Source organism: Perca fluviatilis, chromosome 12 (genome assembly GCF_010015445.1).
Source record: "Perca fluviatilis chromosome 12, GENO_Pfluv_1.0, whole genome shotgun sequence".
In the NCBI taxonomy this organism is placed as follows: domain Eukaryota; kingdom Metazoa; phylum Chordata; class Actinopteri; order Perciformes; family Percidae; genus Perca; species Perca fluviatilis.
In genome coordinates this window covers 28,707,318-28,723,375 of record NC_053123.1, presented here as the reverse complement: position 1 = coordinate 28,723,375, position 16,058 = coordinate 28,707,318, and the positions used below count along the sequence as shown (strand labels likewise).

At 43.8% G+C, this 16,058-nt stretch overlaps 1 protein-coding gene and 1 long non-coding RNA gene across 2 annotated transcripts; both read right to left on the bottom strand.

The window, feature by feature from the left end:
* Nucleotides 1-10,063: 10,063 nt before the first annotated feature.
* LOC120570261 lies at nt 10,064-10,930 on the bottom strand. Its single transcript, XR_005641042.1, has 2 exons — nt 10,411-10,930; nt 10,064-10,320 (listed from the first exon to the last, which is right to left on the bottom strand). It is a non-coding gene; the product is annotated as an uncharacterized LOC120570261 (long non-coding RNA).
* Nucleotides 10,931-14,493: 3,563 nt separating this feature from the next.
* Nucleotides 14,494-15,834, bottom strand: LOC120570124 (trace amine-associated receptor 13c-like). The gene is made up of 2 exons (XM_039818347.1): nt 15,659-15,834; nt 14,494-15,307 (listed from the first exon to the last, which is right to left on the bottom strand). The coding sequence occupies exons 1-2, from the start codon at nt 15,832-15,834 to the stop codon at nt 14,494-14,496; spliced, it is 990 nt and encodes a 329-aa protein (XP_039674281.1).
* Nucleotides 15,835-16,058: the final 224 nt, after the last annotated feature.

The following is a 16,058-nucleotide window of genomic DNA, read 5'->3' as shown; positions in this document are numbered from 1 at the left end:
AAAAACAATAGGGTCCACGCAGTTTCACTGATCAGCCCCTAATAAAACGGATTTGAACTACGAAATTTAGTCACCTGCAGTACAAATGAGGAAAAAACACAGATGGACACTGTCGGAATTTCATATACACCACAGCAAGCCCCCCGGCCTGGCCCGAGATCCTAGGAGTACTGATAAAAGAACTGCACTGTGGTCAAAGTTCAAAGAGGGCCGTTTTTCAAGCTCATCTTGTAGAGCCTGCTGGCTGACTGAAGCCCAGTGTAAAGGCTGACGAGTCTGCTAAAGTAGACCACTCTGCAACCAAGAGACGGAAGTGGGCCAGAAATAGAAACAGATTTTTCAGTACTCTTCAAAAATCCTGTTCCCTTTCATGATAAAAACGTACCATTGGTTTAATGATGAACCAAAATACGTGATATGGAGGCCAGGATTGAGAGTAGAAGGTCCACAAGTTTCTCCAGAATGTCGGCAACCTTGGCTCGGGTAACGCAGTTTGTGATGGCATTCAAAAAACGTATGCCCCATGTGATGTCGTCACCAATGAGTATTGTAGTGGGCGAGGAAAGAGGGATAGGGTGCGTGTGGATAGCAGGTGTCAGGGGAAGGGGGCCACACCACCCTTTGGCCGAGGAGGATAAAGGTGCGGCAACCTCAGACGTCAGGCGCAAGCCTGGACTGTGCTCCCCTTTGTGACAAGGCATCAAAGGGAGAGGCTGATGGGAGGGCTTTTTTCGGGTCACGAACCACCACCTCAGTCCAGGACAACCGGTCACTAGGCATCAAGCAAGAGGATGGACGTGGGCAGATGGATGAATCCCATGGTGTCGCATATCTTGGAGAGGTGCAGAGAGTGTTGAGATCTGCAGGGACTGATCATGAGCCACTTCCAAGCAGGTGGTCTTTGGTCTATAATTTCTTCGAAACAAACATCTTCCCTAAGGTCAGCAATTTCTTTGGTTCGCATTCCGATCAATGACTTGATCTTTCTGGGCGCGGGGAAATCTTCATGAGGTGTGGAAGCAGCCGAGGGTGTAGCACTTAGCTTAGCATTAAGATTGGCTTAGCCGGGGCTAACCCAGTCTCTTTCTAATAACCTTAAATAACTTTATATCCAGGCGATCGATGACTAAAATGCCTCATCCGGGTAAAAGATAAGGATGAACACAATCAAGATCTAAAATTTGTATTGTGAAAGTTAAGCTTAAAACTGGGTGAAAGGTTAATTTAAAGCAGGGCAAAAAAAAGTAAGAAGGGAAAAAGGGAAAATCCAAAGACTCCAACACGGGGGTACCAACTGAAAAAGCCAAGGCGATACCCAATGAAAGATGCCAGACATCAGGGTGGCACCTCAACTAGTCCACAGGAGGCTCATTGGGTTCAGGAGTTACTGGATCAGGGAAGGGAAGGGCTATTCGGCTCAAGGAAGACAGGCTGGATGATAATGATAACAGGGGTATCGCACCGGGTGGCATGCCAGGATGCCAACTGGATGCTAGCAGGCCCAAGGCTAGCAGACTGGGAAGCAGGCTGGACATCAGCAGCAAGCGTGAGGCTAGATGACTGGGAGGCAGAGGAGGCTGGAGTGATGGTTTCAGTGAACACAGGATTTGGAGCTGTGCTTGCATAAAACTTCCACCTAAAGAATGACGCTTTATTGACAAAAAAGTTCCACTTCCCCAGGACCTATACTCTGGACAATCCATCTGCATTGAGGCAGCTTCCACCACATCCACACGGACATCTTTAAAAAGATGCTTCATGTTAATAATTCAGAAATAAATTAGTCTTGACAAGCCTTTTTCTCAAACATCATCAGCAGAAATATCAACAACTCTAGAGTCTTATTTACTTCGGTTTAAAAAGGAACTGTCATAGTGTCAGGATGGGGACAGAACTCAGACGCAGAACTGAAGTTAGTGCAAAAGAATATGTTTATTAGGTAATGAGCGGAGAGTTGACAGTGGGGAAACTGGGTCCGCAGCTGGCTTGAGACTGGTAGTTGAGATGGCTGGGTCCGAGGTAAGGTTGAACTAGAAGGAGTTTTCTTAGGGCGTTTTCACACCTGTGGTTCGTTTGCTTTGGTCTGAATCAGTTGGGGAGGTTGTAAACTTTGAGCAATTTGCCCTCGGTCGGTTTGGTTTGGTTTGACACCTGGAAAAAATCCAAGCGTACCAAAATGCGTCATTACAAATCAGGCAAGAACGTCCGCTCCTCTTATTGGTCGGATATGTCTGAGCAAGAAAGTAAATACACGAAGAAGGTCCTGTGTTCAGGTTTAGTGGTCAAACCAGCTCATTTCATTAAAATTATCAGACATTGTTTCGCAAGAGACGCATTACGTCTGCTCTGGTCACCGAGACTCCGCTCTGCCGGCGTCTGTCTCCAATTTTAGCCGAGCTTGACCGCAGTCTATTTCTGTGAGAGAAACAGTGCAAGCTGCCACAGTTTGCTGCTCTGCTGCATCGAAGATTGCTAAACACACCTGACTACAGGAGACATTAGCTCAGACTGGAGGAGGATATAGTTGGGCGGTTCGTAAGGATCACGTTCTCACCACAAATGAACCGCTCCAGAGTTTGATTGAAATGTACCGAGACCCCCTCTTCAAGTAGGTCTCAGTGCATTTGTTAGGTCCACTTTTGGTGCGCACCAGAGTTCGATGGCCACATTATCACCTGTCCAAATGAACCGCACCAGCAGCAGCATCAGAGAGACATAATACACACAAGATAATGCTAAAGCACAGGCCTTTCAATCATTGTTCACACACAAGACGTTTAGACGTAAAGATGGGAAAGCATGTCTTCACTTTCTGTATTTGATATTTCACTCACTGAACAACATATTCATTCCTTTGTCCTTAGACTGAGTCTGATCTCAGTCCCTCCACAGCATCTCTACAGCATGTTGGCTTCACAGGAGCCAGGCTGCAGTATCTGAAGAGTAAAAATTAGTTTAACTGCTTTTCTAAACCAGGGGTACAAGAAGGCATAGATCACAGGATTCAGACAAGAGTTAAAATAGAACAGATAGACTGCAAACGATGAAAAGGAAGAGTTGACCAAGCTGTCACTTGCAAGAGAGACAGCATAATATGGGCAGAAACATAGTAGGAACACAACTACAAGAACACCAAGATTCCTGGCTGCTTTCAGCTCTGATTTCTTTGCCTTTGGAATCACTGAAAGCTGGAGTGTGACAGCTGTAATGTGAGAGCGCGCATGGCACGGGCCTGAGACACAGCCACGGCAAATACTCTCAGATACAGACCTACGATGACAGCAATGGGAACAATAAAGCACAAAACAAGATCTATTACTCCTGCGACATAGTCAATGACAAACACACATTCTCCGTGGCAGGAATTATACATCCCTGGTTGAGTCAGGTCATCCTTCACAAAGAGAAAGCTGCTGAAAATAGAATAAAGCCAACACAGACAAACACAGAGTTTAACTCTATTCACAGTGATTCTGGTGGTGTAATGCAGAGGGTCACAAATAGCCACATAACGGTCAACTGATATGAGCACTATGTCAACAACTGAGGAAGTGCAAATGATGGGTGAAAAATAATTGTAAAGAGAACACACAAGGTCACCAAAACACCAGCAGGATGTTTTTAGGAGAACTTCTACAGGCATCAGCAGGAGGCCCACGAGAAAGTCTGAGACAGCCAGAGAGAGGAGGAGGATGTTGGTTGGTGCGTGGAGCTGCCTGGAGGGAAAGAGAAACCAAAAGAATGACAAAACAACCCAATCAAGTATTTAAAAAAAGGCTATGAGTTTCAAAATATTCCGGTCCACCACATCAGTAATTACCATATGCTTTAGTGTAGACAGTTAAAATGACTTGGTTGAGGTCACAGTGGACAGAAAGCAATGCTTAGTATTTGTAAGAGAGTGGACATGAACAACAGTCTCTGGCATCAAAGTCAGACATTTGGTGCAACATTATTCAGTACTAGCTCAAAGAGAATTCTTCTAAATGTATAGCAGCTGTTCACATTTTTAAGTTACAAATCCTGTAGAGAGAAGCAAAAAATTAATATCTGCCTGAAGTGGGAGATTGAGATTATGATGAGCAGGTTGAGAGCCACAGTGATCACAGAGATGGAGTAGAACACAATGGTAACTGCTTCAGGCCAAGGAGGCAAGGGCTTCCTGCAGGAGGTGTTTGGGAACTGTGGAAAGCAGAGCTCGGCTCCGTCCTCAACCTCCATCTGCAGAAATCTGCAGACAGCAGCCCTGGCCTGAACAAACCTGAGTCATGTAACTGAATTATCTCTCTCACATTCTCTTCATCTCCTCTCTCTTCTCTTCCGTTTCTGTTTGACTCTGATGCCCCTCCTCCCTCACTCTGCACATCACACCATCATCTTCATCACTTTCTCTGTAACAACTGCTTCTTACAGTCGCTTCTCTATCCAAAATCTCATTTGTTATTCTCTACCCTTGTTTCTTTCCCTTTATCCTCTTTTTGTCCGATTACTTTCAACAACAAGGTCCATGTTTACCTGCCGACAAAGTTCTGCTGGATGACTTGCCTCAGCAGGTTGAAAATCAGCGACGTTCCCTCTCTAGCCTTTAGCTCATTAGCGCCATTGAAACCATACAAGACGATTGATTGTCCAAACATGGTCACTTTTGCCTCCAAAATACCAAGATGTTGTTGGCGCAAAATGCAAAATCCTGTATTCAAAACGGCAATCCACAAATCAATGGGTGACGTCACTTATGCTATGTCCATTATATTTACAATCTATGGTTTGTATCTGAGCCACAGAGGCCCGCCCAATCAGCATCCTGTGCAGAGCTACTGGCAGCATAAGGGCATGTTTTCGTGTGTGTGCTGGGTCACTGTTCACTTAAAACAATGGAGGCTCGTACAGAGGTTAGCTTAGAAGCTGCAATAGTACAGCAATATTTCCACTGTCCTCCGACATTCACGCCAGAAACAGCAAATGGAGTCATTTAACCAGGGGATGAGTTGATGAAGGGAACAAGTCTTATTTACTTAGCATATTACTGAGCCACTTTATCCAAAACAGAAGAGCATTATGTATTAAAGGAGAGGACAAGACAATTTTTGTCAGCGTGAGAAGATAACACTGAGCTTAGTCAAAAGCTGCAAAATCTTTTTCAGCAGAGAAGCGATTTAAAATGCGAGAGCAGCTAACACGTTTACTGGGCAGTAAATCTAAATTGAAAGACAGGTTGAACAAAACACAGTCATGGTCAGTAGCATGCAGCTCCTCAGAGCAAATAGTCAATATTTAAACCAAGTGTAAAAACAAGGTCCAAAGATTGGCCAAAGATTCTTGAAGTCTAAGAATTTGTGTAATTTGTTTAGTAAGGTCTGTAATTTATTTCATTAAGTCAATCTGGATCAATGGAATTGCAATGCAAATGCAGGATTTTAAAATACTATCAAAAATGTATGAATCACTAGTAAATTCTTTTTCAGTTTTTGTTCTTTGTCTAGACAACATAGAGATGTCTGTAATTTATTTTCACAAAGCTCAATACATGACAAACTGATGTTTAGTGATGCTCTATTTTGAATTGACTGCAATGGTGTAGATAAGGACAGTTAAATTCACTTTTTGAGATAACATTTAGAAATTTTGCACAGGAAATCTACAGTGATCTTTGCATGTTGTGAATTTTTTTGATGAACATCAAATATTTAGTTTGGAAGAAATTGCTGAATTTGTTTACACTACTGTATGCAGTAACATGTTTGAATGCACTGTGGCCTCTATTTTAAATTTTGTATTAAAGATCTGATTACTATTTTTGTGGAGAACAGTCTGGATATGAAGTTCCCAAAATTAGTGTCAATTGAAACAAAAATGTGGGAGGAGATAGGTTTAAGAAGTTTTGGTGTGACCACGGCTAGATGGATGGGACCAAACACAGTTGTGACCAGTTTTACGACTGAGAATACACTACCAAGAGGGTTTTTGTTCCGGGTTTGGCTCTTAGCTGCCCTGGGCTGAGTCAGCTAATTTAACAGTGTACAGCTGACTGAATTCAATAGCTAACAGCAGCTAACTACAGTTAGCGGTTACTTTAGTAAGCTGCGGTAAGCTAGTTTTAGCAACAAGAAACATTAGCCTAAGGCTAATGTTATCTGTTTAAAATTCATTAAATCCCCTAGTACTGCATTCACTGTCGTCAAACTGGTCTTATAACTTTTAAGACATCTTAATGACAAGTCCAAAGTTTGATAATTGTCATCACATATTTATGACAGGTTATGTTGCCTAGGTTATGTCAAGTTGTTATGACAAAGACCTCGACAAGTTGTATTGTCTTGTTTAATGTCAAGTTGTCATAACACAGAGATTGTTGTCTTCATTAATGTCAAGTTGTCATGACATCTCGGACAATGGTAACTTTGTATTAAAAGTGTCATAATTTACCAAATGACACTTAATGACAGCAGTCATTCACACTCAAAATTACTCCTTCACGTTCATGAAAGGTGTTATGTCATAATAATGACGGTGTCATGTCAGTCTTATGCAACCCCTTCAAATAAAGTGTTACTGAGTTTTCATGCATGGTAACATGGATTTCTTAGGAAGATGAATAATAATAATAATAATAATAATAATAATAATGGCAAAAACAATAGGGTCCACGTAGTGCTCACTGATCAGCCCCTAATAAAACGGATTTGAACTACGAAATTTAGTCACCTGCAGTACAAATGAGGAAAAACACAGATGGACACTGTCGGAATTTCATATACACCACAGCAAGCCCCCCGGCCTGGCCCGAGATCCTAGGAGTACTGATAAAAGAACTGCACTGTGGTCAAAGTTCAAAGAGGGCCGTTTTTCAAGCTCATCTTGTAGAGCCTGCTGGCTGACTGAAGCCCAGTGTAAAGGCTGACGAGTCTGCTAAAGTAGACCACTCTGCAACCAAGAGACGGAAGTGGGCCAGAAATAGAAACAGATTTTTCAGTACTCTTCAAAAATCCTGTTCCCTTTCATGATAAAAACGTACCATTGGTTTAATGATGAACCAAAATACGTGATATGGAGGCCAGGATTGAGAGTAGAAGGTCCACAAGTTTCTCCAGAATGTCGGCAACCTTGGCTCGGGTAACGCAGTTTGTGATGGCATTCAAAAAACGTATGCCCCATGTGATGTCGTCACCAATGAGTATTGTAGTGGGCGAGGAAAGAGGGATAGGGTGCGTGTGGATAGCAGGTGTCAGGGGAAGGGGGGCCACACCACCCTTGGCCGAGGAGGATAAAGGTGCGGCAACCTCAGACGTCAGGCGCAAGCCTGGACTGTGCTCCCTTTGTGACAAGGCATCAAAGGGAGAGGCTGATGGGAGGGCTTTCTTTCGGTCACGAACCACCACCTCAGTCCAGGACAACCGGTCACTAGGCATCAAGCAAGAGGATGGACGTGGGCAGATGGATGAATCCCATGGTGTCGTATCTTGGAGAGGTGCAGAGAGTGTTGAGATCTGCAGGGACTGATCATGAGCCACTTCCAAGCAGGTGGTCTTTGGTCTATAATTTCTTCGGAAACAAACATCTTCCCTAAGGTCAGCAATCTCTTTGTTGGCATTCCTGATCAATGACTTGATCTTTCTGGGCCGAGGGAAATCTTCATGAGGTGTGGAAGCAGCCGAGGGTGTAGCACTTAGCTTAGCATTAAGATTGGCTTAGCCAGGGCTAACCCAGTCTCTTTCTAATAACCTTAAATAACTTTATATCCAGGCGATCGATGACTAAAATGCCTCATCCGGGTAAAAGATAAGGATGAACACAATCAAGATCTAAAATTTGTATTGTGAAAGTTAAGCTTAAAACTGGGTGAAAGGTTAATTTAAAGCAGGGCAAAAAAAAGTAAGAAGGGAAAAAGGGAAAATCCAAAGACTCCAACACGGGGGTACCAACTGAAAAAGCCAAGGCGATACCCAATGAAAGATGCCAGACATCAGGGTGGCACCTCAACTAGTCCACAGGAGGCTCATTGGGTTCAGGAGTTACTGGATCAGGGAAGGGAAGGGCTATTCGGCTCAAGGAAGACAGGCTGGATGATAATGATAACAGGGGTATCGCACCGGGTGGCATGCCAGGATGCCAACTGGATGCTAGCAGGCCCAAGGCTAGCAGACTGGGAAGCAGGCTGGACATCAGCAGCAAGCGTGAGGCTAGATGACTGGGAGGCAGAGGAGGCTGGAGTGATGGTTTCAGTGAACACAGGATTTGGAGCTGTGCTTGCATAAAACTTCCACCTAAAGAATGACGCTTTATTGACAAAAAAGTTCCACTTCCCCAGGACCTATACTCTGGACAATCCATCTGCATTGAGGCAGCTTCCACCACATCCACACGGACATCTTTAAAAAGATGCTTCATGTTAATAATTCAGAAATAAATTAGTCTTGACAAGCCTTTTTCTCAAACATCATCAGCAGAAATATCAACAACTCTAGAGTCTTATTTACTTCGGTTGAAAAGGGAACTGTCATAGTGTCAGGATGGGGACAGAACTCAGACGCAGAACTGAAGTTAGTGCAAAAGAATATGTTTATTAGGTAATGAGCGAGAGAGTTGACAGTGGGGAAACTGGGTCCGCAGCTGGCTTGAGACTGGTAGTTGAGATGGCTGGGTCCGAGGTAAGGTTGAACTAGAAGGAGTTTCTTAGGGCGTTTTCACACCTGTGGTTCGTTTGCTTTGGTCTGAATCAGTTGGGGAGGTTGTAAACTTTGAGCAATTTGCCCTCGGTCGGTTTGGTTTGGTTTGACACCTGGAAAAATCCAAGCGTACCAAAATGCGTCATTACAAATCAGGCAAGAACGTCCGCTCCTCTTATTGGTCGGATATGTCTGAGCAAGAAAGTAAATACACGAAGAAGGTCCTGTGTTCAGGTTTAGTGGTCAAACCAGCTCATTTCATTAAAATTATCAGACATTGTTTCGCAAGAGACGTTACTACGTCTGCTCTGGTCACCGAGACTTCGCTCTGCCGGCGTCTGTCTCCAATTTTAGCCGAGCTTGACCGCAGTCTATTTCTGTGAGAGAAACAGTGCAAGCTGCCACAGTTTGCTGCTCTGCTGCATCGAAGATTGCTAAACACACCTGACTACAGGAGACATTAGCTCAGACTGGAGGAGGATATAGTTGGTGCGGTTCGAGTAAGGATCACGTTCTCACCACAAATGAACCGCTCCAGAGTTTGATTGAAATGTACCGAGACCCCCTCTTCAAGTAGGTCTCAGTGCATTTGTTAGGTCCACTTTTGGTGCGCACCAGAGTTCGATGGCCACATTATCACCTGTCCAAATGAACCGCACCAGCGGGGCAAACAAACTCTAGTTTGATTTAACCGAACTAAAGGCTGTCGGTGTGAAAACGCCCTTAGGGTGAGTAGTTCTGTAACACGGAAAAAAATAAATTGGTTCACAACAAGCAACAGGACTGGAACTAACGTGAGCTGCAGTAGTCTCATACTAGAGGTAAGCAACAATCCAGCAGGGAGAGGAAGGTCACACTCTTCTTTAAAGGCGGATGATGACCTGATTAATTTCAGGTGCACTGATTTGGAATAGGTGCCAGGTGCGGGAAGAGAGCAGCAGGAGGGGGCGTGTCCACACACTGTGGAGAATGACGTTAAAGGAAAAACCAAAACACACCAACCACACTGCAGGTACAACAAGATGAGGAATTGAAACAAAAAACACACGCACACCAGACAGTCAATGCGGTGTGACAAAAAGTTACCCCTCCAACAGCTTACCCACTGACTCAGTGTTTGAAAGTATCTGTCCTTGTCAGACAAATACATACACATGCAAAAAAAAAAAAAAAAAAATTCATCCCATCTTTGTGTTGTTTTAACTCATATTGATGGCTGGAAGGATAAGCATCATTTGTTTGGTAGAGTATTCAGGCAAGAAATTCTCAATCATTTCATTTGAATTCTCGGTTGCTCGTCAAAACATGCCTAAATATTATGTCACTAGTGTAGCTCCTATTCTAAAACTAAAATACCAGCAAAATGTTTACACTGATAGAAATGGACCCCAAAAACCACTTAAAAAATTAAAAACACTTTATTTAAATCTAGGTAAAAGATAAAAACAGTTCTCCAAATATAAAGAGGTAATAAAAAAAAAAGGAGGAGGTCCGACGAGGTCAATCCGAACTTCCACCACAATGTCCAAGTATATGTAACAGTCTGTTCAAATACGCAGGTCTCGAGAGGGGCGGCCAATTCCGTCTGGGGTGGCCTGGGCTCGTCTTCGCTTACGCCACTCCACGTTGCGTTGGGCTACCCACACTGGAGACGCTGGGGGAGGAAATAAGAATAGCTCTTAGTCAAGCATAACAGTTGTTTTACCCTACGCCCGGAGCGGATAGCTAGCAGACTTTCCTTTACTTTACTTATCTGTATACACAGGCGTTGAATCTTTCATTGAGGGGACTGCATCCCCTGCTTCAGCCTCTGCCAATGCGTCCCAAGCTGCACCACCGCTCGTTCGCCTGCACTTCCTTCAGGTCGTCACGGCTGTCAATGCTTCAGCCCGTATGCTCATCTCCGCGTCCTCTGCTTCCCAGTCCACTGCTTCCCTGACCTCTGCCTCCTCGTCTGTGTCCCTGTCCGGTCTCTCGGTCCCTCTCGCTCCATAGTGGGGGTGGCGCGGGACTATTCCTCTCTGACCATCTTCTCCGTTTCCGTTCTGCGGTCGATCACACGTCTCACTGCGCCGAATCCTCCTGTACGCCCATAGAGCATCAGCACCGGCCTCGCAGATCTCGATCGTCCTCTCGTCTAGCCTCACCTCCAGTCCTGTTCTTGGTCCCTCTCCACCACAAGTCCCACGCCACCTGAGACCCACATTTTACCCCTACGTCCCTTGTTTCTTCCTGCTCTCTGTTGTGTCTCCCTCGTCTGTTCTCCGTGTCTCCTTTTCACTGCTCTGGTCTCTCTGCCACACCTATAGTCCATCAATCCATAATTAGTTCTCCGCACCTGTCTTCACTCGGCTCATCAGTCAGGCCGTGCCACAGTCAGAGAGAGGGGGCATGGTCTCGCCATAGTAGGCCTAAACCAGTTCATTCATAAAAGTTACACATGCAGTGGATCATAAAAACAAGGGCACAGCAAACCATATTAAAACATGCAAACGCTAAAATCCTTAAAAACACACATGCAAATAATGACTAAAAGAACACAACACAGCAATTCACATGCAACAATAAAACAAGTGGCACACAGGAATATTATTATATATCCAGATTCTTCACTTTTGACAAAAAAAAAGAAACGTCCTATCATTTTCAACTGCATTTATATTTTAAGTAAACTTAACATATGCAAATACTTGCATGAACATTAAAAGATTTAACAACTAAGACATAAACTGAACACTTTTCACAGACATCTGACTAACAGAAATGGAATAATGTGTCCCTGAAAAAGGGGGGGTCAAAATCAAAAGTAGCCCTCAGTATCTGGTGTGGCCACCAGCTGCATTAAGTACTGCAGTACATCTCCTCATTATGTACTGCACCAGACTGGCCAGTTCATTAAGTACTGCAGTACATCTCCTCCTCATGTACTGCACCAGACTGGCCAGTTCTTGCGGTTGTTGTTGCCATCCTGTACCTGTCCCGCAGGTGTGATATTTGGATGTACCAATCCTATGCCGGTGTTGTTACACGTGGTCTGCCACTGCAAGGACGATCAGCTGTGCTTCCTGTCTCCCTGTAGCACTGTCTTAGGCGCCTCACAGTAGAGACATTGCAATGTATTGCCCTAGCCACATCTGATGTCCTCATGCCTCCTTGCACTATGCCGGTGGACAATAAAGATTTATTCTATTCTGTTCTAAGGCACGTTCAAGCAGATTAGCAGGGACCCTGAGGCCTGTACTACGAAGCAGGATTTGGCGTTAACGAGCTAACTTAAGGCTCAACCCAGGATTTTCTGTACTACGAAGGTGGATCACTTGTTATCGGGTTCAATCGCCGTGGTAACTCATGCTGGACGCCTAACCTGGTCAGGAGCAGGTTAAGTTGGAGATCAGAGATCAACCGGTGTAAAAGCACCGCCTACTGACCAATCAATACTCGATTGATAACGGCGTCACCGTTCTTTGAAGACCAGGCGGAGCTCGGTGCAGAGAGAGAGAGAGAGAGGGGGAGAGAGAGGGGAGAGAGGGGTGCGCATATAAAAGTTAAAACATTTAGAGACCGACAACCCCGTTAACATTCCCTGATGGGTATTTTTATGAAATATATATATTTTAATGGGAGGGAATTACATATCGGCTATTTGTCAGCGTCTTGAGCCGTGTGTTGCCAATGCGCACGTCGGTATGAATTATGTTTTTATATGTTTATTTGCTCTCACGATCGCTTCCCACTGCCAGGGTTGCAACTGCAATAACAGGCTAAAGCAACGACAGTTTATGGAAAGCACAAGTGTAATTATGGTCAGATCTTGGTCCTGACCGATGGGGAAGTGATATTGATAAGAGTAATTTACGCATCTACAGCATTGGCAATTTTTTTTTTGTCGGCTTTCCTTCCTGTTTTAGGAAGCAGCGACTGTATTGCGTTTTCCCTGTAAAACCGAGTCTGTGTTCTTCATATTTATGTAGAATTATAGTTTGCTGTTCTTGTTTAAAATATGCGGCTCTGGTAGAGGTTTGCGATTGGTCGTGGTGCGCAAACACCGCCTCTTTTATGTGAACGCGCGCGTCTCTAGATTGGACAAACCTGGGTTGATTGAACTTGTTGATAACCACCTTCGTGACACCGGTTATCCGGGACCGCAGTTGTTAGGGTTAGTGAAGCCGGATTACTGAAAGAAATCCAGGCCATGTTGATCTTGCTTCGTAGTACAGGCCTTTGGGCGTCTTTATTTAGGTGTTTTTCAGAGTCAGTAGAAGTGTCTCTTTACTTTCCTAATTTTCTTTTAATTGTGACCTTAATTGCCTACCATCTGCAAGCTGTTGTCTTTTCGACCGTTCAACAGGTGCATGTTAATTAATTGTTTATGGTTCATTGAAAAAGCATGGAAAACATTGTTTAAACTCTTTACATTGAAGATCTCTAAAGTACGGAGCCCCCCTGGTCCCACTTTGTCAAAAAAAATTAATTATAACTATCTCGTGGCCACGAGATAGTATCTTGAGGCCTCAAGATACGATCTTGTGGCCACAAGATAATTCTTCTTCATATTTTATAGCCTATATTTATACTTTTTACATGTATATATGTCACAAAGTGGAGCCAGGCAGCCAGAGTTTTCTTATGTTGTATATAGTGTGGTGTTTCGGGTGTTTTATTTTGTATATAGTGTGGTGTTTTGGTTTGCCTGGCACAGAACTGAAGACTCCTCCCAGCGCACCTGAGGCAGATCTCATCAGGAGAGATGCTGGAGGAACACGGAACGCGCTCCAACACACCGGAACGCATCTTGATAATGAATGGCTGAGACACAAGGAGGAAAGAGGAGCGGATAGAGAGCGAAAAAGAAACGTTGGGGACGTTACAGGAGTGCAGGACGGAGCACAGATAGACGGGCAGGACAGCGGAGCCGGAGCCAAAGGACAGCTGTGGATGTTTGGCGGATCGGCACGTTGGCGCCGGGAAAAGCAGAGTGGAAGTTGCGTGCTGCTGGCCCTCTTCCCCCCTCCCTCAAACAGAAAATTCCTGACCCTAACCACAGATGCAACACCTTTCTGGCCAGTTCATTTGCAACACATTATCAGATCACACAAAAATGTGTACTAGATTCAAATGAATTGCTTTCATAACCTTGATGTTTTATTTTTTTAAAGAAGCTGGCTGCATCAACAGAATGGCCAAATTAAACTGAATGAGAGCACTGCGTTTTTTCACACACTGTTGTCGTCTGTCTAAATGCAGCTTCAGACCTCAGAAACACATATCACTTTGTGAGATTTTGGGCCATTAGGAAAATAGCCACCAGTGGCCATTGAGAGTATCTGATTGCATCTCTTACACTGATCAATGCCCTGCATGCAGGCTTGCAAGCCCTGTTGACCCATGTTCTTAGAGACACAGTAGAACAATTTGTTTTTGTATATCTGGACTAATGTTACATTATGAATATGTTTTGTGTTTATTAAAATTGAATCTGGTCTTTTTTATGAAAATGATTTTAAATTGCAACCCATCAGATTTCACGTAATTTTTGAATCTTCAATTTTTCTCTGTCCTATTTTTACAATGTATATGTAGCTACAATTATCTGATGAAATGTAGCTAATACTGTCTTTTCAAATGATCTGTTTAAGCACTATGAAGTCCTTTTGGAAAGAAGTAAATACTCACAAGCAAAAGCTGAAGCACAGGTCTTTCATTTGTTGTTCATCGACAATTTAGACTTGAAGACTGGAAAGCATATCTTCACTTTCTGTATTTGATATTTCACTCACTGAACAGCATTCATTCCTTTGTCCTTAAACCGAGTCTGATCTCAGCCTCTCTACAGTATGTTGGCCTCACAGGAGCCAGGCTGCAGTATCTGAAGAGTAACAATGTTTTTAACTGCTTTTCTAAACCAGGGGTACAAGAAGGCATAGATCACAGGGTTTAGACAAGAGTTTAAATAGAACAGATATACTACAAAGGATGAAGAGGCACTGACCCAGTCGTCACCTGCAATTAAGAGACCGTAATATGGGCAGAAACATATTAGGAACACAACTACAAGAACACCAAGATTCCTGGCTGCTTTCAGCTCTGATTTCTTTGCTTTTGGAGTCACTGAATGCTGGAGTGTGACAGCTGTAATGTGAGAACGCATGGCACGGGCCTGAGACACAGCCACGGCAAATACTCTCAGATACAGACCTACGATGACAGTAAAAGGAACAATAAAGCTCAAAACAAGGTCTAGAGCTACTACGATATCGTCAATGATAAACACACATTCTCCGTGGCAGGAATTATACATCCCTGGTTGTGTCAGGTCATCCTTCACAAAGACAAAGCTGTAGCTAACACAATAGAGCCAACACAAATAAACACAGAGTTTAACTCTATTCACAGTGATTCTGGTGGTGTAATGCAGAGGGTCACAAATAGCCACGTAACGCTCAAATGATATGAGCACCATGTTACCTATCGAGGCAACGGTAATGATGACAGAAAGATAATTATAAAGAGAACACACAAAGTCACCGAGAAACCAGCAGGTTGTATTTCGGATGCTTTCTGCGGGCATCAGCAGGAGGCCCACGAGAAAGTCTGAGACAGCCAGAGAGAGGAGGAGGATGTTGGTGGGTGTGTGGAGCTGCCTGGAGGAAAAGAGAAAAGCACCATTAAACCAACAAGTCCTCATATCTAAATGACAGACAAAGTTTTTATGTCAGTTCTTTCTGAAACAATGGAAACAATCATTCCAAAAATACTTAATTGTTTTTTTTAATCTGCCATACCAGCAGGCCTAATTTTGAGCAGGCAGTTTGATTATCATACTATGAGAAGCACAGGTGTTACAGTACTAATAACATCATCAATGGCTCCCTCAAGTGTCCCAGTAAGCCATGACAGTGAGACATCAAGCCAGCATGCACAATAACAGGACCCTGAATCTGACACAAAGTGCATATATTTAAAACTTCAATTGTTGAGACATTAATCTTTGCCTGAAGTGGGAGACTGAGATGATGACGAGCAGGTTGAGAGCTACAGTGAGCAGAGAGATGGAGGAAAGCAAAATGTGAATGAGCAACACTTCAAACAAAGGAGACGTCAGCTTCCTGCAGGATGTGTTGAAGAGTTGTGGAAAGCAGAGCTCCTCTCCGACCTGTGTCTCCGTCATCAGTGGGAGGATGAGAGAGGCCTCATCTCTCTGCTTGAACTCTGTCATACAACTGATTTATCTCTTTCTACTGTTGTCACCACCCCTCACTTTCTCCCTCTCAGTCTCTGTTGGACACTGATGTCCTTCCTTCCTTGCTTTACACATCACAACATCATTTATCTACACTTTTTCTCGTTTCTTCTACAAAGCTTTCAATAAGAATTTTACTTCCCACTCCTCTG